At 40.1% G+C, this 25,677-nt stretch overlaps 1 protein-coding gene across 1 annotated transcript in view; it reads left to right on the plus strand.

The window, feature by feature from the left end:
• Nucleotides 1-1,321: 1,321 nt before the first annotated feature.
• NUP133 (nucleoporin 133) overlaps nt 1,322-25,677 on the plus strand; it is a 56,479-nt gene continuing 32,123 nt past the window's right edge. Inside the window, exons 1-11 of the mRNA XM_047824551.1 lie at nt 1,322-1,571; nt 4,367-4,485; nt 6,497-6,600; nt 7,946-8,053; nt 9,726-9,860; nt 10,486-10,656; nt 12,512-12,667; nt 12,960-13,030; nt 19,062-19,209; nt 21,010-21,157; nt 22,307-22,464. Coding sequence (XP_047680507.1) covers nt 1,390-1,571; nt 4,367-4,485; nt 6,497-6,600; nt 7,946-8,053; nt 9,726-9,860; nt 10,486-10,656; nt 12,512-12,667; nt 12,960-13,030; nt 19,062-19,209; nt 21,010-21,157; nt 22,307-22,464 — 1,500 coding nt within the window. The 5' untranslated portion in view covers nt 1,322-1,389. The remainder of the gene's footprint in view (nt 1,572-4,366; nt 4,486-6,496; nt 6,601-7,945; nt 8,054-9,725; nt 9,861-10,485; nt 10,657-12,511; nt 12,668-12,959; nt 13,031-19,061; nt 19,210-21,009; nt 21,158-22,306; nt 22,465-25,677) is intronic.

A 25,677-nucleotide genomic window follows, 5' to 3' on the forward strand; every position in this document is an offset into this window, starting at 1 on the left:
ATATAGTCATATCTATATTATCTAATTCTCACAAGTGAGTACTATTCGTAATCTAATAAAGTCTCAAAAAGGTGACACAGATAGCAAATAGCAGAGGTGAGATTTGAAGCAAGTCCCATTGGATTCGAGTCTATGCACTCAATTACTATACCAGTCGTTATCAAAATGTCCCCAGACAGCAGCATCACCAACAACTGGAAACTTGTTAGAAATGTAAACACGCAAGCCTTAGCCCAGACCTAGGACTCAGACGCTGTGGGTGGGCAGCAATGCGGCTTAACAAGCCCTCCAGGTGATGAAGCACCCTTGAGTGTGAGAGCCACCGCACTACGCTATGCCCTTCTTCTTGATTTCCCCGTATGAGAGACTATACTATTTAAAATGAGGCCCAAAGTAAGGAAATGAAATTTTTTTAAATTAGGAAATGGCAGCCACTAGGAAAATGTCGCATCCTCGGTAGTGATAAAGAAGCACTCCGCTGCCCCAAGGCATAGTCCTGAGTATCTACTGTTTCACTCGCGGTCCCCACCATACACTGCGGGAGGCTGACATCCATGGACTGTATTCAGGAGCCACAGTGTACCAGCCTGTTGCAGTGGCGGGAAGCGTGAAGAATGACTCTAGGGTAGCGCTCTTATTTTTGACTTGGGTGATCGGCCAATTTTACCAAGTAGGGCAGAGGTGGTAGGAGAGGGGTCCAAAAGGAAAACAAGAATTTAGCAGGTGTATTGTGAGGTGTCTGCAAGACATGCAGGGCAAAGTGTTAGGAGCCCGCAGTTTTTGACCAAGATCCGGGATAGAGGTGGACTTGGGGTGTTACTAGCGTGGATGAGACAGTGCGGGGCTGAATGGGGAATGACAAACCTAGAGACCAACAAATACAACGCTAAGAGTGAAACCAGTGACAGCTTTTCGGTTTTTCTCCCTTCTCAGCGACGGACACTTTCCAGTTCCCCAAGAGGCTCAGAAAAGACCAGCGTGCAGAGAGGCTTTGCCTTCAGGCTGCTAGCGGGCCAGCCCCACCCACCGGAGTCGAGAAGGGCACCTGGCTTTCCAGTTTCACTTCTCCGGAGGCTAGAGACACCCGCCAGCTGCCTAGAACCCTCCACACTAGTCACCGCTGTGAGCACGCCTCGCGGCGGGACACTACCCTCTGACGTCATTACGGCGCGCCCCCTTCCAAACCGCCCCCACCACGCCCCGCGCCTCGGCGCGGCCCTTTGACGTCTGACCGCGCGCTTTCCCCCGCCACCTCGACCACGCCCCGCGGCTCGGCGCCGTGCTTTTACGTCATCAGCGCGCGCCCTCCCGTTCCCGGGTGTTCAAGCTCGGCGCGCGAGCGGAGTTTCAGCCCCACAGGCGGAGTATCTGTCGCCTCTCCTTTCCGTCATGTTCCCGGCCGTCTCCTCTCCGCGGACACCGGGGCCCGGGACTCGAAGGGGCCCGCTGGCCGGAGTCGGGCCGGGCTCCACGCCCCGGGCGACAAGCAGGAAAGGTCTATCCCTGGGGTCTGCAGTCAGCTCCCCGGCGCTCTTTTCGCCGGTCGGCCGGCGTAGCTCGCTGAGCTCGCGGTAGGTGATCGTCCCCGGTTGGGTCTGGTGAACAATAGGCTTACGGGCTTCAGTGGGCCTGATGGGGTAGTGTCTCCAGACGCCTTCGGAACGCGGAGGAGGGGGCGGGGAGGTAATGCCAAGGCTGGGGGAACTAGACCTTCGCCATCTTTGCGAGTAGTTACTTCAGCCTGAGTTTAATTCATCTCTTAAGCCTTCACTTTGCACTTTTCATGGAATTACCTCTGTGTAGAAGTGAACAAATTGGATTTCAGTCAGTGGTTACCTGCCTCCTTACTACCCCCGTCTTCCATCGTAAGTCAGTCATGATTCATTTGGTGAAATGGCAATAATAGGCGACCTGAGCCTGCTTCTCTTAAGGCCAAATGAATCAATACGAAAACCCTCGACGACGGTGGGAATGAGGATCTCCAATTCTGGAAAGTCATGTTATGCCTAACATAGTTACTGCTATTAGTATCTGCTGACTGATAATTACATGACTTTTAGCAAGAGAAGCTATCTTTGCAGCTAAATTAATAGGGGAAAGTCTTTCCTAGCAGTGAGATAAGAATAGTAGTTTTGCTCCCAAATAAAAGTGTGGCACATCAGTCCACATCATTCCTTAAACCATGCTCTGCATCCCCCTTTCATAATTAATCTAGAACTTTAGAAGGTAACATGTTTCTGAGTAGTTTCCTCCGAATTCATCTACAAAAAAAGAATTTTCCTTTGCAAGAAAAGTGTAATACTGGGTCTTGAGCTTATAGTTAAAATTTTTATCTATAGATATTTGCAATACTTTAAAGGAGAAATGGTTTTTAATTTTTTTAAGTTTATTTTACTTACTTTGAGAGAGAGTGTGCACAGGAGGGACAGAGAGAGAGAGAATCCCAAGGCTCCACACTGTCATCTCGGAGCCCGATGTGGGGCTCAAACTCACCAACCATGAGATCATGACCTGAGCAGAAAAGAGGATTCGGTTGTTTAACCCACTGAGCCACCCGGGTGCTCCAAGGAGACATGATTTTTTTTTTAATTTTTTTTTAACGTTTGTTCATTTTTGAGACAGAGAGAGACAGAACATGAACGGGGGAGGGTCAGAGAGAGAGAGAGGGAGACACAGAATCTGAAACAGGTTCCAGGCTCTGAGCAGTCAGCACAGAGCCCGATGCTGGGCTTGAACTCACAGACCGCGAGATCATGACCTGAGCCGAAATCGGATGCTTAACCGACTGAGACACCCAGGCGCCCGGAGACATGATTTTTTTTTTTTTTTATTTTTTTTAACGTTTATTTTATTTTTGAGACAGAGAGAGACACAGAGCATGAACGGGGGAGGGGCAGAGAGAGGGAGACACGGAATCGGAAGCAGGCTCCAGGCTCTGAGCCATCAGCCCAGAGCCTGACGCGGGGCTCGAACTCACGGACCGCGAGATCGTGACCTGGCTGAAGTCGGACGCTTAACCGACTGCGCCACCCAGGCGCCCCCGGAGACATGATTTTTAAAGAATTCACTGCATCTTTGACTTTTACATCTCGAAAGTGCTCTTCAAAGTGGTGATCTTGTCAGTGTTTTTTTTTACTACCTTTGAGAAAAGTAAAGCTGTACTTTATTTAATGCGTTTTGTTTCAAATCTCTTTTTACTTTCCAGTGATCATTTAAAGAAAAATCTTTGTTGTAATACTCTCAAGAAACAAAGCTCACTTAATCCTCATGATAAGAGATGGAATAAATTTTATACTGGTAACTTTACATTATTTTTTGAATGTTGACAAGGTGAAAAGATCTAATTTCTACACTGTATCTGCTCTTAAAGAACAGGTAACAGCAGATAGTCATGACCCTATTTAATTTCTTAGTTATAGAAATCTGGTAGGTTTCATGTAATCCTAGAACTGAAGAGGGCAAAATGGGTGAAGGGGAGTGAGAGGTACAGGCTTCCAGTTAGGAAATGGGTAAATAATGGTGATGAAAAGTACAGCCTAGTACAGTACTGTACAGTACAGTACTGTAATAGGATTGCGTGGTGACAGATGGTAACTGTCCTTGGGAGCATAGCATAGAGTTTCGAATCACCGTGTTGTACATCTGAAACTAAAGTAACGTGTGTGTCAGTTATACTTCAATTAAAAAAAATTCTAGGGGCACCTGGGTGGCTCAGGTGGTTAAGCATCCGACTTCGGCTCAGGTCACGATCTCATGGTCTGTGAGTTCAAGCCCTGCGTCAGGCTCTGTGCTGACAGCTCGGAGCTTGAAGCCTACTTTGGATTCTGTGTCTCCCTCTCTCTCCGCCCTCCCCCACTTGTGCTCTGTCTCTCTCTCTCTCTCAAAAATAAATAAACATTAAAAAAAAAATTCCAGAGCTGATGAGAGCTAAAAGATAATCTAATCCAATGTTTGTAAAACTTTTTGGCCACAGTGTAGGATAAATTCTAGTTTGTATTCTATTTTATTTTTCAGAAATGTTAATTGAGACCCTCACAATGACCCACAATTTGGAAAATGGTGATCTAGTCCAACCTTTGTATTACATAGCGAAGGATACAGTTATATAGAGTTTAAGTGAACGGAGCACACATCTGATTACTAGACCATAAGAGTCAGAAGCCAAATTTTCCTATATCCTGTCAGTCTTTTTTAAATGTAAAATATATTTACACAGTACACATGAGCCAGAGTTTTCTTTTACTGCTACAGCTCATTTTTTTTCTTGTTTATCAAAGATCTTTTCTTTATATGAAAATAGTACATAAAAGTAAGCATAAGGGAAAATTTTAAATATGATGCAAGTTGCATGGTCTCTTTTCTTTAGAGGAACACCTACACGAATACTGCCACACCACTGTGTAACTGAGTCTATGAACTATGATGTGAAAACATTTGGATCTTCTCTCCCTGTTAAAGTAATGGAAGCCCTAACATTGGCTGAAGGTGAGTGTCATTTCCATTTGCCTATATTAGCAATTCAAAATGAAGCCTGTCCCTGGGTCCGAGATTGAAATTTGTGCTTTTTCTGGTATATACCTTCACTTAAATGGGGTAGAAACAGGGAACATTTGGTTTTCCATGAATTGCAAAATATAATAAATTTGAGAAGCAGAATGAGTCCATTTTTACCACAGGTTACTTCTTCAATGGTCGTAAACACTGCATATGCAAAACTCAGTCCAATTTCAAAATTTGATTGCGAGTGTGAAGCTTAGCTTAAAAGACCACTCCGTCATGTTATGAGTATGGGTATAATAACGTTATTATAAGATCAAGTCTTACCTCCATTTCTGGATCCTTTGTAGTATCCCAGAGGCTATATGTACACATTTATGTTATCAGTGTAAAGTACCTTCAGAAGATTCTGTTGGCAGAGAATTAGGGTGGGAGTTTGGAAGATGCAGTCACGCAAGCGTCAGAAAGGCAACAGTAAGGATAAGGGGTTGGGTGACTGGCAGAACAAAGTTCACAGCATCCTCCATGATCTGCCCAAGTCATTTTTATTTATGATTCAATTCTGGATTTCTGTGATTTTTTTGGAACAGTGTTTTTCAAACTGTAGGTAGTGACTGAAATCAGTTTAGTGGTTCATGGCCAGCACTTAAAAAAACTGAAAGCAAAACATCAGAGTGCATTTTATGTCATAATGTTACATAAGTTTTGTGTGTTTTACTTACATTACATGTGAATGCATCATGATATAAAATATATCTCATATTGTGAATGATGGTCAAATAAGTTTAAAGTACTCCATTCTAGAAGGAATATTTCTCATCAACTTGAACTGTGTATCTGGCCTGTGAGTCCTTGGGAACCCAGGTACAGAGGTTTTCAGACAACTAAACTTCCACTGTAACCTCCATCATGTACTTGTCTTGTTTTAATTATATATATATAGCATGTATTATATTTTTCTTTAGTCCTCTAAAAATTTCAGCTCAAATAGTATTTAAACCTTTTAACATACTCCTGGTTCATGCCACCAGACTGTTAATAACAAATAGTACACAGCCTCAGAGGAGAGAGTCCCTCAAAATCAGGATGTGTAAACTTAAGGGTGTGTAAACTTGAAGAACTTCTCCGAATATGGAAACGTACCAAGTGCTGTGTGTTAAGTCAGGGACCTCACAGGTTTACCAGTAGAGTATTTGGAGCTGCTATATTGCTTTCAGGAAATGAAAATATTGAACGGATACTCTAATTCAGCAAAAGCCCACGCTTAGCCTAGGCATGATTTAGTATTTTAGCTTGTAGATTATTGATGCCTTTTATTTTGCCCTTCTACCCTGCTTTAGGCAAAGAGCAGAGCTCAAATTAATTAAGTTTCCAGGGCTAACACACTTAACTGAGGTTTACCACCACCGGTGCTTATGACAGCAATATACTAATTTAGTTTTGTCACTTACTATGGAATGCAACCCTTGAGGTCTACGTATAATGAAGTGACTTATCAAACTTTTAAAGAAGGTATTTGAAAGTCATGTTCTTTTGAAGGAATAATATTTTTCTTGAAATTCTTTATATATTTAATGAGAGAGATTATTATTTGCATTTCTGTACCAAAATAAAATTATGAATGTTACTAAATATTGTAGAAAGTAAGATACTTGTTTATGGCCAATATTAAAAGATAGTAAACCTAAGGCCAAAATATACCTTTGCCTTCAGATACATTTCTTAAAGTGGTTATCAAAGTTAAATGGCTCTCTTGTTTTGGATATTAATAACTCTAACTCTTGAATTACTCAAGGGCATTTTTTTGATATGAATGAATCTTTTTTATCTGTGGTAATTACTTTTTTTTTTTTTAATAAAGAATGTATCCATAAAGAAGATCTTGGTATAAGGAATTTTAACAGTTTTTCTTTTCTGTTTCTTTTTTTGTTGTTGTTATAGTTTTTCTTACTCATTCTTTGAGGTTAAATATGTAAGTTATGTACTTTTTTTTTTGTAGTTGATGATCAGCTGACTGTTCACATAGATGAAGGTGGATGGGCTTGTCTGGTCTGCAAAGAGAAACTCATTATTTGGAAGATTGCTCTGTCACCTATTACTAAGGTAATGGCTCTTGAGAGAGCTAGAAGGAGAAGAGGAAATGATTACCAGTTGGCTCTTAATTTTTACTCTAAATTTTTAGAGTTGTTGGAGGACACAATCTGAATTTACTCATTAGATTTGCATTTTCGTAGTGGTATGAATTGCAGAGCATACATTCACATTTTTATGTTGGGAAAAAAAGTTTCTCCCCTTTCATAATTTTAAATAGGATCCATGTTATTAAAATTTTTAGTGAGTGTTATGAATGCCATACCAGTCTGCCTAATGAAATTTAAGAATAAATGCTGCCCACATTAGCTAATGAACTGAGCTTATTTCTTTTTTTAATTTTTTTCTTTTGAGAGAGAGAGTGAGGGAGAATCTTAAGCAGGCTCCATGCTGAGTGCGGAGCTCAATCCCACGTGATTGATGCTGGGCTCAATCCCATGACCCTGGTGTCATGATCTGCGCTGATATCAAGAGTCGGATGCCTAACTGACTGAGCCCTGCAGGCGCCCCTGAGGTTATATATTTCTAAGATAGGACTATGATTCACTGAATCTACTAAATGGTGTTTAATGGGAAAAAAAAATGATACCAATTTTAGCAGTTGCTAGTTTAACTTTCAGTTGTCGGTTTCTCACATGGGGTTATCATTTGCATTTCTGGGAACTTATCCTCAGCAACCTATTTTCCTGTCTGTTCCAGATGAGGCATACTCTCTTGCAACCACTCACTGGTCACTGTTACTGGGCCATTGTGCTGTTGGACCTGGGTATTCTTGCTTACTTAAACTCTTCATGTCTGCTGGCCTCTGTACTTCTGCCTAGAAGATAGTATTTGTAGTTAAGAGCATAGGTGAGGGAAAGTTCTGGGGGCCATGAAGAGTCAGCAGAAGGAGCCTGATAATTTGGCTGAGGCTAAGAAATATTTTCTAGACACCTTGGTATAATTAATTGCTCTGTAGTCATGCTGATTTTAGATGTCAAATAAATCAAGACTAGACTGGGAAAATTCCGTAGGAAGCCTACATACTTCTTTAAGGGAAGTATGACTTCTCTTAAGTCTTGCAGAGTTTTTTTAGTCTAGAAAGATACTGGGCTAGTTGATGTTCAGAGTTTGGTGTAGCTCTTAAGTTTTTCTGATTCTGTATCTCTTAAAATATTTTGCTTTAAAATGACTGAAGGGCCTGACGAAAACCTGATCAAAAAGATGTGAGAAAAAAGTACGTTTGTAGAATGGTATTTCCAGCAATGACTCAGATTCTGAAATGTACAGGGAAGGGAAATCGTGAAGTCGGGGTGCATATGCAAAGAATCGGATTTGATGTGAAAGATTTTTTTGTTTGTTTGGGTTTTTTCTTTAGTTATCTGTTTGCAAAGAGCTTCAGCTGCCACCAAGTGACTTCCACTGGAGTGCTGACTTGGTGGCTCTCTCTTATTCTGCTACCTCAGGTGAAGCACATTCTACTCAGGTAGGTGACTTAAATGCTTGGTGTGTGTGTGTGTGTGTGTGTGTGTGTGTGTGTGTGTGTGTGTGTGTGTGTGTATTTTTTTTTTTTTTAATTTAAATAAGGGAAGTTGTAACATTGGAGGAATTATCCAATCAACATTATCCAAGTTGATTCAGTGACATAACTGTAAAGCTACAGGAATCAAGATACTAGTATTGGCAAAGAGGTAGACACCTAAGGGCAACTGAACAGAATAGAGAGTGCAGATACAGATCAACAAAGAGGTGTCCCTTTGGTCTTTAACAGAGCTGCAGTAGCAATTCAGTGAAGTCAGGGTAGTCTTTGCAGTAAATGGTGCTGGGACCATTGGACATCCTTATGCAAAAAACAAAACAAAAAAACACCTCATACCGTACACAAAGGTTAACTCAAAATGGATCATAGGTCTAGATGTAAAATGTTTAGAAGAAAACAGGAGAAAATCATCATGACGTGGCGTTAGACAAAGAGTTTTGGGAAATCACCGAAAGCGTGATTCATAAAAGAAAAAGATAAGTCGGACTTCATCAAAATTAGAAACTTGGTGTCAGAGACACTGACAAGAAAATGAGGAAACAAGCTACAGACTGGGAGAGAATCTTTCCAAGTTATATGTCCAACAGAGGACTTATATCTAGAATGTAAAACAAACTCTGAAAGCTTAATAAGAAAACAAACAACCCAATTTAAGAACAGGGCACAGGACTTGAACAGACACTTTATCAAAGAGGATGTAAGGATGTCACAGAGGTGTTCACGTCATTAGTCATTAGAGAAATGCAAATCAAAACTAGAGTGAGGTATCACAGTACTACCTATTACAGTGGCTGAAATACAAAGTACTTGAACTGGCAAGTGCTGACAAGGATGTAGAGCAACTGGAAATTGTACGTTGCTGGTGGGAATGCAAAATGGTACAGCTACTTGACTTTCACTTTCTAGTAGTTAAAATACACTTGCTGTTTTGACCCAACAATTCCATTCTTGGCTGTTTACCTCAGAGAAATTAAAACTTACGTTTACACGAAAAACAGTACATGAATGTTACAGTATTCATATCACATTATTTATGATAGCCAAAGGTGGGAACAACCCAAATGTCCTTCAGCGAGTGAATGAATAAACGAATGGTTTCATCCATAGAATGGAATAGTACTCAGCAGTAAAAAGGAATGAACTCTTGATACAAGTGACAACCTGGATGTATCTCAGAGACATGCCGAGTGAGATCAACTAGTGCTTAAAGGCTACATTCTGTATGGTTTCATTTGCTGGACATTCTCAGAAAGATGAAACTATGATGATGGAAATAGTGGTTGCCAGGGTTAGGATAGGGGAAAGGTCTGATCATAAAGGGATAGATAGCACTAGGGAGTTTTGGGTGTTAATGGAACTGTGCTGTATTCTTGTTGTGGTGGTAGTTACATGGGTCTTTGCGTGTGTTAAAATTTATAGAACTGCACAACAAAAGGAAAAGAAAGTCAATTTTATAGTGTGATAATTTTTAAAATACAAAAAAAGAGGTGGTTTTTTTCCCCCTAATTTCTATTAAATAATAAATTGCCCTGTTTTCTTTTTATCAGTGTCACCAAATTGCTAGCTTTAGGGTCCTTCTTTTTACTGTGTTTGCTGAGTGTTATGGTCTTGTTTCAAGGCTGTGGCTGTCATGGTTGCCACCAGAGAAGGATCCATCCGCTATTGGCCAAGCCTTGCCAGTGAAGACATCTACACAGAGACCTTCGTGGATTTAGGAGGTGATAAGACTTACAGTTTCCTAACAGCAGTGCAGGTATACAATAGATATTCTTTTATATGTATTGGAAAGCTGTAATTTGACTTGGAAGTGAGATGTGAACAACTAAAAATACAGGGTTTTGAATAGACCATACAGGCCAGAGAGGAATTCAGGAGCCAAGAGAAGAATGTAAGGGTCTAGAATTTGAACAGTTGGACAAAGGAAAGCCCTTCTCCTAGAACTCTGAAATACCAGTATCGGATAGTAGCCAGCGGTATTCATTTCTTTCAGAAATATTTTCTGATGGTGACTTTGAAGCCCTTAGACGTTATGAAGTCTGGTTTGCTAAAATACACTCTGTAGGTCGACCAAAGAATAAAATGTGGTACTTGATTTGTTGAACCTGTAATGTGATGAACCTGTAATTTAAAAATCAGAATTCAGACACTCAATGAAAAAAACAGAATTGCAACTGAAGGTTTCCTATGTAGAATTAGTAGTATTATGTGAATGGATTCATAAGTAAATCATTTTAATAAAGTTTTCTTTTTTTATTCTTTTAAATCTGTTTTAAGGGAGATGCTAGATCATTTATCTCTGTATCAAAGCATTTTTTGTTAATGTTCTTCATCTTAGTTATAGAAGCTTACTTAACGAATTTCACAATATTTGTTCATAGGGAGAAAGTTTTATTTTGTCCTCATCGGGAAGCCAGCTGATTCGACTGATACCTGAAAGTTTAGGAAAGATTCATCAACATATCCTGCCTCAAGGACAAGGCATGCTTTCAGGAATTGGTCGGAAGGTTTCTTCTCTTTTGGGAATTTTATCTCCAAGTACTGATCTCATCGTAAGTTGATGAAATGACGTTGTTTTATGAGCCTGTTTCTTCATGAAATCATTAAGTTGGAAGTTTCCTATGAAGTTGATATTGTCTCCGTATGAACACTAGTGTATATGAAATAAAACCTTTGATCTTTTCAATGATGCATATTTATTGTGATCAAATGAGATGCCATACTAACCCTCTCACACTGTAACTGTAATATTCTTTTTTTTTTTTTTTTCCAACGTTTATTTATTTTGGGGACAGAGAGAGACAGAGCATGAACAGGGGAGGGGCAGAGAGAGAGGGAGACACAGAATCGGAAACAGGCTCCAGGCTCCGAGCTATCAGCCCAGAGCCTGACGCGGGGCTCGAACTCACGGACCGCGAGATCATGACCTGGCTGAAGTCGGACGCTTAACCGACTGCGCCACCCAGGCGCCCCTGTAACTGTAATATTCTTAAATAAATCATATGGATTCTTTTGAATCTTTGAATTAAAACTGTTTTGTAAAATTATAAATGTGCTTAAGGACCAGTTTTGCTTTTTAGTCTTAACCAAAAGTGTGTTCACTCCCATTACTGCAGCTGTTTGTGTGGATGACCCAAATCTGGGTCTTTTGGCTGGGCTTGTGCCTCAGGCTCTGGACTAGTGAAGGGAGGCGGATGGGAGCTCACATTTATGGAGCATGTACCCTCTGCCGGGTGCTCTGTATTTGTTATCTCAAGTAACAATTACAATCACCTATGAGGTAGAGAGCTTTCTCCCCAGTTTGCCAATGAGAATACGGCCTCATGGATGTCATGTAAACTGCCTGAGGTTATGGAATGACTCCGTGCCCAGGCACGTTAGAATGGAAAGCACATTTTCTTTCTACTGTGCTCTTTCCTTCTAATTTCAGGTTGCTCTCATCATCTGCTTTCTTGATGCTCTTTGAACCTAAAACCTGACCTGTCTGAAAACAAATGGCCCATATTCCTTTTTCTCTCCCATTTTCAAAACTTACTTCTCTTTTGACCTGTTTATTTCTGTCCATGACCCTGTTTTTTCAGTGACCCAGGTATAAACCTTGATTGTGTGTGTGTGTGTCTCTGTCTCCTTCTTACTTACCAGATACTGTAGATTTGATTTCTGTCATGTCTCATTTTCATCCCTGTCTTTTGCTTCCATTGTTATGCCCTAATCTATACTCTTGCTAAATTTCCCCTAAGCTCTTGGTGCCAGTTCCGTTCACTCACCATCAGCCTCCTTACCCATTAGTAGCCAGAATCATGGTGACAAGAGAAGCGGAGAAAATTAGGGCTTCAGCTCAAAACAGTCGTGTGCCCACCTTAAAAAAAAAAACACGTCTGTGTTTCATAACCAAGTGTATACTTGAAAAGGCAAAATAATCTGCCTACATGTAACTAACTATACACATCCCTGCCACATTCACTTTCCTGTAACACAGCTCTTGAGTTCAAAAGCCATTGAGAATATCTCCCTTGCTTACTAGGTTTACAAACTCATATTCCCGACTCTCTGCCATGTGTCCCTCATGTTTCATTTGAGCATTATTTCTACTTGTAACATTGAGCATTATTTCCAATGTAACAGGACTACTGGTTGCTCTTTGAAAGACCTTATAACTTTGCTAACTCCCAACTGTGCTCTTTGTGGGCTGTCTGCTTTTATATTTCTGCCTATGAAAATATGACCTGGCTTTCAAGATCCATTTTAGGATCACTCCTTTCTTTGAATCCTAAATGAGGAATTCTGCTAAGATTACTAATAGAATACTCACAAAATATATAAAATTTAGATTTCAGAAAAATAGTTCATTAACATCAGAACTAAAAAAAAATCTATAAACTTAACCTTTTTCTTCTCTCCATACAGCTTTCAAGTGTCCTTTGGGATAGAGACAGAGCAAGTTTTTATAGCCTGACAAGTTCAAACATCAGTAAATGGGAATTAGATGATTCTTCAGAAAAACAAGCACATAGTTGGGATATAAACAGAGCTCTGAAGGAAAACATTACTGATGCTATTTGGGTAAGGAACAATAATATTCATTTCTGTACTTCACATTTATGGTTATATGAGAATGCTAGTTTCTCTCATTATTTAGATGACATTGCAATGCACTGTTTTTAGCCATCAGAGAGGGCGCATTCAATCTCTAGAAATGGTGGAACTCACTGATTTACCTAATAATTTTTAAAATGCATCCATTATTTTTATTTATTTAATAACTATTTGAACCGTTCAGTAGGTGCTGGGAATACAAAGTTGAAAAGAAATCCTCACACTCCAGGAACTTAACGTTATTGATGTTTTCACGTAGGGATCCGAGAGTAACTACGAAGCTATTAAAGAAGGGGTCAACATTCGGTATTTGGATTTGAAGCAGAACTGGTAAGCAGTTAGTTTGTCTCATAAAGAATATAGATCGTTGTTTGGGAAAATAATGTTTATTATAAAATGATGAGCAGTCTTGCTATCTGTTCTTCTAACGCTAATCCTTTCATACTGTTATAACTCACTCAATGATTTTATGTTCTTTATCTAGAGATGCTGGTTCATTTGACAAATGTAGGCAGTTCTCAGCCTTCAGCTGTGTGTTCTTATATTACTTGCCTGCCCTAGTTCAAGACTCATCTTTCCTGCTCTCATGGCTGGAGCTTCTCTTTCTTCGTGCTAAGAAATGCCCTCCCTGCTGCTGTGGGTGCTCCGTGCTGTCCTCCTTCTCTTCTCAGTGGAGATACCGGGCATACTTGTCCACATCTTTTGCTTTAGTAAGCCTGTGTTTGTGGCTGTATTGGAGAAAGGAAGGTGGGGTGAGGTTTTGTCTTGGCAATACACGTTAGAACTCAGAGTTTATAGTCCCAGTGAATTTCCTCTTAGAAACAAGGCTCTAAGTGGTGCTTAAGATCCCAGGTTAGTCTGATAAAGTTAATATATCCTGTCTTACTTAGTTTTAATACCAAAGGTCATATGGAACTTAAAAATCATTCGTAACATGGCTTCCATGAGAAAGTTTGTAATCAGTGCCCAATGTGTGACTTGGAATCCTTCAAAACACAACTTACCAGAAGTTAAGGGCAGTTTTTATGTGTTTTAGGGTAATTTAATTTAGTAGAACAAATTCTTATTTCTTGGAAGGATATTATAGTTTTGCTGTATAATTTTTCTCTCTCAGGCTCTTGAGAATGTCAGTAAGATCCTTCTTTATAGTTTCTGAAAACCTTATATATACTATTAAAGAGGTATAAACAATAGTATATACTGAATTCTCATGTATGGTTTAATTAAATATAGTTTATCTGTTTTCCTTTATCTTTACCAGACTTTCAGAGATTTAGAACTGCTGGTAGGACACAACCCACGTGGGCATACGATGCAGACATTTTTCCACATACACTTCTCAGAATGGAGATGTGGGCTGAAAACAGAAAAGAGAAACATACTTAGGAATTGCTGTACTGGGCCAAACCCCAAGCTCCTTTCCCCCATTTTTGTCATGCTAACAAGATGCTTGTGGGGTTTGCAAGACACGGCTCTTGTTCTCCTTCTGGACCCTCTAGTGATCCATATGGAGTATCCGTGTCTGCATATGTTTCTTCATGTAAGAATAGTGTTTGTTGAGGCACCTGGGTGGCTCAGTCGGTTAAGTGTCTGACTTCGGCTCAGGTCATGATCTCACGGTTTGTGAGTTCGAGCCCCCTGTCGGGCTTTGTGCTGACAGCTCAGAGCCTGGAGCCTGCTTCGGATTCTGTGTCTCCCTCTCTCTGCCCCTCCCCTGCTCACGCTCGCTCTCTTTTTCTCTCTCAAAAATAAATAAAAACATCAAAAAAACTTAAAAAAAAAAAAAAAAAGAATAGTGTTTGCCTTCCCAATGCTTATGGATGCTCCTTGATCTGTTGCTCATTTTGGCCAGGTTTGCAACCAAGGCTTATATTTTCAGTGAGCAGGCTTATAAGTTCTTTTACTAGATTATTACTGACACAACTCAGATTTATTTTATTTTATTTTATTTTATATTTTTTAAGCTAATTTATTTTTGAGAGAGAGGCACACGTCGGGGAGGAGCAGAGAGAGAGGGAGACACAGAATCTGAAACAGGCTCCAGGCTCTGAGCTGTCAGCACAGAGCCCAGTGCGGGGCTCGAACTCACAAACCATGAGATCATGACCTGAGCCGAAGTCAGACCCTTAACTGATTGAGCCACCTAGGCTCCCCTCAGATAGCTTCATTTCATTTCATTTCATTCCATTCCATTCCATTCCATTCCATTCCATTCCATTCCATTCCATTCATTTTAATTTTTTTTTTAATGTTTATCTTTGAGAGAGAGAGAGAAAGACAGAGTGCGAGTGGGAGAGTAGCAGAGAGAAGGAGACACAGAATCAAAGCAGGCTCCAGGCCCTGAGCTGTCAGCCCAGAGCCCAACGTGGGGCTCAAACTCATGAACCAAACCACAAGATCATGATTTCAGCCAAAGTCGGACGCTTAACTGACTGAGCCACCCAGGCGCCCCTCAGATAGCTTCATTCTAGATATGAAGTTGGATTTTTTAAATCATACATGTATTATATATATACTCACATAAAAATTTGTTAAATTTTTACTGGTTTGCAAAATTTTCATTATCTATTGTTCTGTCATCTCTACTACCTAAAACAGCTTCATGTTTTTTAGAATGTGACTGTTTTTCTAAAGATGTCAAACCTGGCCTAGCACCACTCTCTAAGGAATTCTGTTAGATGTGTCTCCATGACTCGGAGGACGCTCCTTATCACCCAATGATGTAGTCTTTATTTTATTTTTATTTATTTATTTTTTAATGTTAATTTTTAGAGAGAAGGAGAGGTGGAGAGAGAGGGAGAGAGAGAATCCCAAGCAGGTTCCACACTGTCAGTGCAGAGCCCAACATGGGGCTCGAACTCATGAACTGTGAGATCATGACATGAGCAGAAACCAAGAGTTTGACACTTAACTGACTGAACCACTGAGGTGCCCTGATGCAGTCTTTAAAGTAACTTCAACGTAGAGTCTTATCATCGGTGTAACCAACTGTACCTCCGTCCTTGGTATTTTTAAGACTGCATTCTCCAGGAGCTCGCTCGGTTCCTTTTTCGTGTTGTGTTTTGGCAATACTTTTCATCTCTGTGACTTGTTTATTGTATAACTGAAAGTTTGTACTTCTTAGCCCGCTTTATTTCACCCATTCCCTCACCCACCCCTCTTCTGGGGAGTCTTCCTTTGTTTTTGTTCATTTGTTTTGTTTTTAAGATTCCACATGGAAGTGAAATTGTATGGTATTTGTCTTTCTGTGTCTGACTTATTTCACTTAGCATGATACCCTCTAGTTCCATTCATGTTGTCACAGATGGCAGGATCTCATTCTTTTTTATGGCTGGGTAATATTCCGTCTTCTTTATCCATTCATTTGTTAATGGGCACTGGGGTTGATTCCATATCTCAGCTGTTGTAAACAATGCTGAATTAAACATAGGGGTGGGGCGCCTAGGTGGCTCAGTCAGTTAAGCATCTGACTTTGGCTTAGGTCATGATCTCACGGTTCGTGGGTTCGAGCCCCACATCGGGCTCACTGCTGTCAGCACAGAGCCCGCTTCACATCCTTTGTCCTCCTTTCTCTCTGCCCCTCCCCTGCTTGCTCTCTCTCTCTCTCTCTCTCTCTGTCTCAAAATAAAATAAACACAGGGGTGCATATATTTTTTGAATTAGGGTTTCGTTTTGTTTGGATAAATACGCAATAGTGGAATTATTGGATCATATAGTATTTCAATTTTTAATTTTTCAGGAAACTTCTATACTATTTTCCATAGTGGCTGCACCAGGTTTGCATTCCCACCAACAGAGTTTGAGGGCTCCTTTTTCTCCACATCCTCACCAACACTTGTTAATGCTTGTCTTTTTGATTTTAGCCATTCTGATAGGTGTAAGGTGTTATCTCATTGTGGTTTTGATATGCATTTCCCTGATGATTACTAATGTTGAGCATCTTTTTATATGGCTGTTGGCCATCTGTATGTCTTCTTTAGAAAAATGTCTATTCAGGGGCACTTGGGTGGCTCAGTTGGTTAAGCATCCAACTTTGGCTCACGTCATGATTTCATGGTTCGTGGGTTCGAGCCCTGTGTTGGGCTCTGTGCTGAAAGCTTGGAGCCTAGAGCCTGCTTCGGATTCTGTGTCTCCCTCTCTCTCTGCCTCTCTCCCTCCCACACTGTGTCTTCCTCAAAAATAAATAATAAACATTTAAAAAAATGTCTATTCAGGCCCTCTACCCATTTTTAAATTGGCTTTTTGGGTTTTTGGTGTTGAGTTGTATGTCTCCACATATTTTAGGTATTGACCCTTTATCCGATATATTATTTGCAAAATTCCATTCAGTGAGTTGCCTTTTGGTCTTGTTGATCATTTCTTTTATCATGCAAAAGCTTTTTATTTTGTTGTAGCCTCAATAACTTCATTTTGCTTTTGTTTCCCTTCCCTGAAGAGGCATACTCATAAATATGTTGCTAAAGCTGCTGCCCGAGAGATTACTGCCTGTGTTTTCTTTTAGGAGTTTTATGATTTCAGGTCTCACATTTGGGTCGTTAATCCATTAGTTCCTTCTTCTATTAGTAACATTCTTCTATGTCCTGTATTAGCTCTCCAGGTCATTGCCCGTATGTTACAAATTTGGACCAATATTTTTAGATTTCTTTCAAGAGTCCAAGTAGAAGTGATAAAGGTTCAGGAATTGGGTGAAGAAAACAGTGGAAAAGGAGTAAGAGCCACGTTAGGACTGCTTGGTTTGGAGTGGTGTGTCACTGAGTCCCTGGCTCCCACTTGCTTGGTTTTTTCGTTTGGTTCCCCACCCTCCGTTTCTTGTTTTTAGTTGTCAGTAGAGGGCGCTTACCACCCTGTTAATGTTTCTGAGACTTGAATGGAAGTGGCTAATAATTAACACTACTCAAAGTTCCGGAGGGGTTAAGGGTAGAGACCATTTAATTCTTTTTGAGGGCAACAATTTTGATAGACTTGAGAGGAACATAGAAGCTTTAAGAGAGAAAAAGGTTTGTCTTCACATGGAGATTTCTGTAACTATTAAAAACAAAATGTTCTTCTGGACCAAAGTAAACTTCAAAGAACAGATTAGGCCAGGGTTTGGCAACCTTTTCTGTGAAGGGCCCCAGACTGGCTATTTTAGGCTTTGGGGGCCATTGTGGCCTTCACTGCAATTATTGTACTCAATCAGTGATAGCACAAAAGCATCCATGGACAGTTTAGAAATAGGTGGACCTGGCTGTATTCCAGTAAAACTTCATTTATAAAAACTCACTTGGGGGCGCCTGGGTGGTGCAGTCGGTTAAGCGTCCCACTTCAGCCAGGTCACGATCTCGCGGTCCGGGAGTTCGAGCCCCGCGTCAGGCTCTGGGCTGATGGCTCGGAGCCTGGAGCCTGTTTCCGATTCTGTGTCTCCCTCTCTCTCTGCCCCTCCCCCGTTCATGCTCTGTCTCTCTCTGTCCCAAAAATAAATAAATGTTGGAAAAAAAAAAAAAAACTCGGGCACAGTGAGGCTTGAGGGTTATGCTTTGCCAACCTCTGAATTTGATGATTTGATATTTTTTTAAATTTTTTTGTAATGTTTATTTTTGAGAGAGAGAGAGACAGCGTAAGCGGGGCAGGGGCAGAAAGAGAGGGAGACACAGAATCCGAAGCAGGCTCCAGGCTCTGAGCTGTCAGCACAAAGCCTGACACAGGGCTCGAACTCAAAGACCGCGAGATCATGACCTGAGCTGAAGTCGGACGCTTAACCAACTGACCCACCCAGATGCCCCAATTTGATGTTTTTTTAAGTCAGATTTATTGAGCTTATTTTATATACAGTAAAATTCACCCATTTTAGTGTATAATTCAATGAGTTTGACAAATGCACACTCATTTGGGATACAATGAAGAAGAGGAGTAGTTCCGTCACCCCAAAAATTCCTTCGTGCCCCTTTGTAATCAACCCCTCCTCTTCTTTCAGCCCCTGGCAACTATTGATGTGTTTTCAGTCCCTGGAGTTTTACCTTTTTCAGAATGCCATATAAGTGGGATTATAATAGTATAGAGCCTTTTGAGACTGGCATAATGCATTTGACATTCATTCAGTAGTTTCTTCCTTTTTACTGCTGAGTAGTGGCGCACTGTGTAGAATTACCAGGGCTCATCAGTTCAGCAGCTGAAGGATCTTGAGCTTCCAGTTTTAGGCAGTTACGAATAAAGCTACTCTACCTATTGGCACACAGGTTTTTGTGTGAACTTAAGTTTCTGTTTGTCTTGGGTAAATATCTAGGAGTGGGATTCCTAGGTCATATGGTCAATGTATATTTAACTATATGAAAAGACAAGCTGTTTTCCAAAGAGCTATAGATCTTTCTTTCTCATTGATTAGTGATGGGCTCCTGATTTTGGCAGCTGCATGGCACCCAGCGGACAATCCATGTCTCATCTATTACTCTCTGATAACAGTAGAAGATAATGGCCACCAAATGTCTGATGTAGTAACTGTAGAAGTCACTCAGTATAATCCACCTTTTCAGGTAAGATTTCTATCGTAAATTAAATTACAGATGACAGTAACATCAGAGTAACTCAACTCATTCGAGTTGTTTGTCTTAACCATTGCAGGGTCAAATCTTTTTAGGAGATTGATCTGCGGGGCTTGGAAATATTTAAAAAAAAAATTTTTTTTTTCAACGTTTATTTATTTTTTGGGACAGAGAGAGACAGAGCATGAACGGGGGAGGGGCAGAGAGAGAGGGAGACACAGAATCGGAAACAGGCTCCAGGCTCTGAGCCATCAGCCCAGAGCCCGACGAGGGGCTCGAACTCCCGGACCGCGAGATCGTGACCTGGCTGAAGTCGGACGCTTAACCGACTGCGCCACCCAGGTGCCCCTGGAAATATTTTTAAATAGCCAGTGTTTAGGCATTGCATTTTATTTGCCATCTTAGATTCGTTCCTTTGCGCAACCTTAGCTAAATGAGAGTGGAAGCAGCTGACAGGAAGCAGTTGTTTAATATTGTAAGTATTGTTTAATAATGATACCTTAACAGGGGTGGCTCAGGTGGTTGAGCATCCGACTTCGGCTCAGGTTCATGGGTTTGAGCCCCGCGTCAGACTCTGTGCTGACAGCTCAGGGCCTGGAGCCTGCTTCAGATTCTGTGTCTCCCTCTCTCTCTCTGCCCCTCCCCCGCTCATGCTGTCTCTCTCTCAAAAATAAAGATTTAAAAAATTAAAAAAAAACAATGATGTCTTAACTGTAAATTCATTTCATTTGACCTTACGTGGTATGGTATCAAATTTTGTTACATTCTTATTCTTAATATGACTGTAACTAAATACTGTAAGGAAATCATTTAATTTGTTCTTTTATTCCAAATAAACCTCATAGTTCTGATTATGCAGGAAAAACATGCTCATTGTTAAGAGTTTTTAGGCAGTGCAAAAGAGGTATAAAGCAAACAATTTCAGAATGAAATCACAGGATACCCCTCTTAATGTTTTATTTATAAAATTACTTCTTTAATAACAGTATATATTTGTTGATTTCATTTAATTAGGTCGTATTTCTATTTTTGCTTCTGACTTTATATATGAACAAATGAACTCTATTTTCTTGTGCTTGATATCTTCACAGTGAAATAAGAACCTAAATGTTTACCGGGGATCATTTATAAAGTATTTGCCAATTCTAAATCAGTAATATAATTAATTTTTTTATGTCTTTTTTTTTTTAATGTTTATTTTTGTTTTGGGTTTTTTTTTTCATTTTTTAATTAATAAATTATTTTAAATCCAAGTTAGTTAACATATAGTGTAATAATGGCTTCAGTAGATTTTAGTGACCCATCATTTCCATACTACAGCCAGTGCTCATCCCAATGAGTACCCTCCTTAATGGCCAACACCCATTTAGCCCATCCCCCACCCCCCCTCCCCCCCAGCAACCCTCAGTTTATTTTCTGTATTTAAGAGTCTCTTACGGTTTAGTTCCCTCTCTGTTATCTTATTTTTGTTTCTCTTCCCCTATGTTCATCTGTTTTGTTTCTTAAATATTTTATTTCTTTTCTCACATTTGTTATAGGCTTTTAGTTAAAATCACCGTGGAATTATTTTCAAAATTAGCTAATTATTTACAGCTCTACAAATGATTTCTCCAATTGATGTTTGTAAACTTATTTTATAAATCATCCCAAGGGTAGTGTTTAGGTTTTCATAAGGACAGTCTGAATTATTTTATCATTTTTATGAGATAGTAAACAAAAATGTAAAGAACAAAATTATACAAACAAGTATTTCTGTTCTAATTCTCACTAAATATAATCTTTCATTTTCAGTCTGAAGACTTGATTATGTGTCGGCTGATGGTCCCAAACTTTTCAAACCAGACTGCTTATCTGTATACTGAGAGTGCCGTCTATGTGTGCTCCACTGGAACTGGGAAGTTTTCTCTTCCTCGGGAGAAAATTGTCTTTAATACACAAGGTATAGTATCAGCTTTAGAAAGGATGATTAACGACTCATTAGTCATTCCTAGCAGTTTTTATTGTCTTTCCATAAGTGTTATTTTAAGCATGATACCTCCAAGTGTTATTAAGACATTCATTCTGTATGATACCAGTGGTAGCTGAAGTCCTAACCCTACTGAAAAACCAAAAGGGTAGTAAATTCCCAAAGTGTTTTGGGCAAAAAATAGTAACATTTTCTCCAGAATAAGCCAGGAAGGAAAGAACCAATGGTAAGAGAAGTAATTGCTTATTCCTAGTTATAATAACTTATCCTGAGTTGCTGTTCTTTAAGGAAGTTTGTCCAGATCTCTGGATAAGAAGAATCCCAGGTGCTGGACTCATGCAGGGGGACTAGAATGGGGGCGAGGGGAGCCAGCCAATAGTGGAGGAAAAAAAAAAAACAGCCAAGCAGGTAGTCTCATTAGGAATTTTAATCTAAAGAGATTGGGCATAGTGCAAAATCCAAGTTGGGCAGTAAGATGGAACATAGATTTTCTAGTTTAAACACAAGAGCCTTGACTTTGGGTAGGGAGATTGTTATTAAGGCATTGAGCAAGCGTAGACTTTTTTTCCTTCCCCTTTGGCTTACTTAGTAAGTAAAAATACAGGGCACCTAGGTGGCTCAGTCAGTTGAGCATCTGACTCTTGATACTGGCTCAGGTCATGATCTCTCAGTCGTGGCATCGAGCCCTAGATCAGGCTCCACACTTGGTGTGGAGCCCGCCTGGGATTCTCTCTCTCCCTCTGCCCTTTCCCCCTGCTCACTCGCTCGCTCTCTCTCTCAAATAAAGTTTTTAAAAAGCTGAGTTCTAAGTAGGAATATTGTAAAGGAAAAAATTGTTTTTATTATAGCAAAATGATTTTTTGCTTAAGGTGGTAGGTTATATTTATATTTTATTTTTTTAGAGAGAGAGTGTGTGTGCAGGGGAGGGGCAGAGAGAGAGTGAATCTCAAGCAGGCTCTGCACTGTCAGGGCTCAATCCCACACCCCTGGGATCATGACCTGAGCTGAAAACAAGAGTCAGATACTCGACTGAGCCATCCAGGTGCCCCTAGAGTGGTAGATTTTAGAAAACATTTTTGTTTTGTTTTGTTACGTATTTTTGTATATTTTTCTTTCTTTTAGGAGATAGTATTTTAGGAGCTGGTTCCTGTGGTGGTCTTCCTATTCTTTTTTCCAGAAACAGTGGGTTGGTGTCTATTACATCAAGGGAAAATGCATCCATATTAGCAGAAGACCTTGAAGAATCCCTAGCATCTTCAGTTGCTGGACCCAGCAATGAGGTAATGCAGTTCCATAAGACTTTTTAGTTTTTATTAGAGTATTCCTTTAAAAAAATTGTTTTAATGTTTATTTTTGAGAGACTGACAGAGTGTGAGCAGGGAAGGGGCAGAGAGAGAGGGAGAGACAGAATCCGAAGCAGGCTCCAGGCTCTGAGCTGTCAGCACAGAGCCAGACGCGGGGCTCAAACTCATGAACCACGAGATCATGACCTGAGCCGAAGTCAGACGCTTAACCGACTGAGCCACCCAGGTGCCCCTAGATATTTCCCACAAATGTTTTAGTTGAACAGTTTAAAAGAGTTGTGATGAAACATAATTCTTTTATCTCCCTCATCTCCTCTGTCCTCCTTTCCAGAAACAACTCCTTTTAGGTCTTTGAGCCGTGTCTTCTGGTGTTTTTTTCCATATTTCTAAGTAACATCGTATGTTGCTATCTCTTAATTTACCAGTTTTAGACACCTCTTGATTTCCTATTATAGAAGGTAAGGATTTAGGGTAACTTACACTCCTTCCTCTGCCTATATTGTCCCAGTATAAATTTTTTTCCTTTAATGGCAATGTGAATATTTATGGCTCACCGAGTCAAGTAATGTACTGATTACGTTTCCTTCGTTACTCAATTTTATGTGATTCTTGGAGTTTTTAATGGACTAATTTTGTATTTGCTTTCATTCTTTAGTATCTGGCCCATCTTCTAACAGCCTCCAGCGGCGGTTTAAGTGCCTTTCCATATGGTTTTCCCCATAGTCAAATCTCTAGAAGTTCTACGTCTATGATCATCTTGGAATTTTTCTTTTCATGGTCCACAAATCCCCACCAGGATCTGTCCCTGCACCACCCACACCGATTTGCTTTGTGTCCTCTCTGCTCTTTCGTCTGCCTTTCCTTCTTCTGGTTTTTCCATCGCCATGCGTTGTAGTCGGAATCACAGATGTTTGGGTGGTTGTGCTTCCTGCTGTTGTGGGATTATTTTGAAAGGGAGAGTGGGATACAAACCACCAGTTTTTTTTCTGTCTTGAAACACAGAATACCCTGATCTGTAGATTTGTATCATTCTTGTACAGAAGACTAAATTAATATCATGTGGGGCAATTTCCATTTGAATAGAATGTGAAATATATAGACTATTTCTGTAATTCGAAATTGGAATGACTTGGTAGTTTCAACGGAAAATAACAATTTTTTTGCTTTTATTCTTTTGTAGCCTTGTGGTTTTGTAATACTGCCTTATGTTCTGAAGCTATCTTAGAGCATTCTACTTCTTTAAAATTTTTCTAAATCCCTGTTTAAGCCTGAAATCAACCGTTATTGTTAGTAATATACATTGTGGTGAACTGTGTAAGAGCAAACCTATGAGAGGTTGTGTGGCTTATGATGAAACCCCCAGATAGTTTTACTCACAATATAATCCCTGAGTTTTATATATCTTTTTAAAAAAAAAAAATTGTATGAGTCGATTCATATTCTTTATTTTTATTTTTATTCCAGGATAGTTAACATAAAGTGTTACATTAGTTCCAGGTATACAATGTAGTGATTCAGTAATTCTATACATTACTCAGTGCTCCTTATGATAAATGTGCTCTTAATCCCCTTCACCTGTTTTACCGGTCCCCCCACTCACCTCTCCTCTGGTTACCACCAGTTTGTTCTCTGTAGTTGTCAAGTCTATTTTTCACTTTGTCTCTTTTTTTTCTTTGTTCGTTTGTTTTGTTTCCTCCATGTGAGTGAAATCATACGGTATTTGTTTTTCTCTGACTGACTTCATTTAGCATTATACTTCCTAGATCCATCCATGTTGTTGTAAATTGCAAATATTCATTCATTTTTATGGCTGAGTAATATCCCATTGTGTGTGTGTGTGTGTGTGTGTGTGTGTGTGTGTGTGTGTGTATACATCTTCTTTATCCATTCATCTGTTGATGGACACTTGGGCTGCTCCCATAATTTGGCTCTTTTAAGTAATGCTGAACTAAACATAGGAGTTCATATACGTTTTTGAATTAGTGTTTTGTATTCTTTTGGTAAATATCCAGTAGTGTGATTGCTGGATTGAAGGGTAGATCTCCAAGTGTGCGTGTGAGTGGGAGAGGGGCACAAGGAGAGGCAGATCTTCAGCAGGCTCCACACCTAGTGCAGAGCCAGACTCAGGGCTCCATCCCACGAACCGTGAGATCACGACCTGAGCCGAAATTGAGAGTCAGACACCTAACTGAGCCACCCAGGCACTCCAGGGTAGTTGTACTTTTAACTTTTTGAGGAATCTCCATACTATTTTCCACAGTGGCTGCACCAGTTTGCATCCCTACCAACAGGGCACAGGGGTCCCTTTTTTGCCCACATTCTTGCCAACACTTGTCGTTTCTTGTTTTTGATTTTAGCCATTCTGACAGGGGTGAGGTTATATCTCAGTGTGGTTTTGATTAGTATTTCTCTGTTGATGAGTGATGTTGAGCATCTTTTCATGCGTCTGTTGGCCATCTGTGTGTCTTTGAAGAAATGTCTGTTCATGTCTTCTCATTTTTTAATTGAGTTGTTTGGTTTTTGGGTGTTATATGAGTTCTTTATGTACTGTGAATAGTAACCCTTTGTCAGATACGTCATTTGCAAATGTCTTCCATTTAGTAGGTTGTCTTTTAGTTTTATTGTTTCATTTGTTGTGCAGAAGCTTTTTGAGTTAGTCCCAATAGTTTATTTTTGCTTTTGTTACCTTGGCCTCAGCGTACATATCTAGAGAAATGTGGATGTCAGAGAAATTACTGCCTGTGCTCTCTTCTAGGATTTTTATTGTTTCAGGTCTCACGTTTAGGTCCTTAATCAAACTTTGAGTTTATTTTTGTGTTTAGTGTAAGAAAGTAGTCCAGTTTCATTCTTTTGCATGTAGCTGTCCAGTTTTCCCATCACCATTTGTTAAAGAGACTTTTTCCCATGCATATTCTTGCCTCCTTTGTCAAAGATAAATTGATCATATAATTGTGCGTTTACTTCTGGGCTGTCTATTCTGTTCCATTGATCTGTGTGCCTGTTGTTGTGCCAGTACCATACTGTTTTGATTACTACAGCTTTGCAATTTTTTTTAAATGTTTGTTTTTGAGAGAGAGAGAGAGAGACAGAGTGTGAGCAGGGGAGGGGCAGAGAGAGAGGGGTGGGGGGGACACAGAATCTGAAGCAGGCTCCAGGCTCCAGGCTTCGAGCTGTCAGCACAGAGCCCGA

Source organism: Prionailurus viverrinus, chromosome D2 (genome assembly GCF_022837055.1).
Source record: "Prionailurus viverrinus isolate Anna chromosome D2, UM_Priviv_1.0, whole genome shotgun sequence".
NCBI lineage: Eukaryota > Metazoa > Chordata > Mammalia > Carnivora > Felidae > Prionailurus > Prionailurus viverrinus.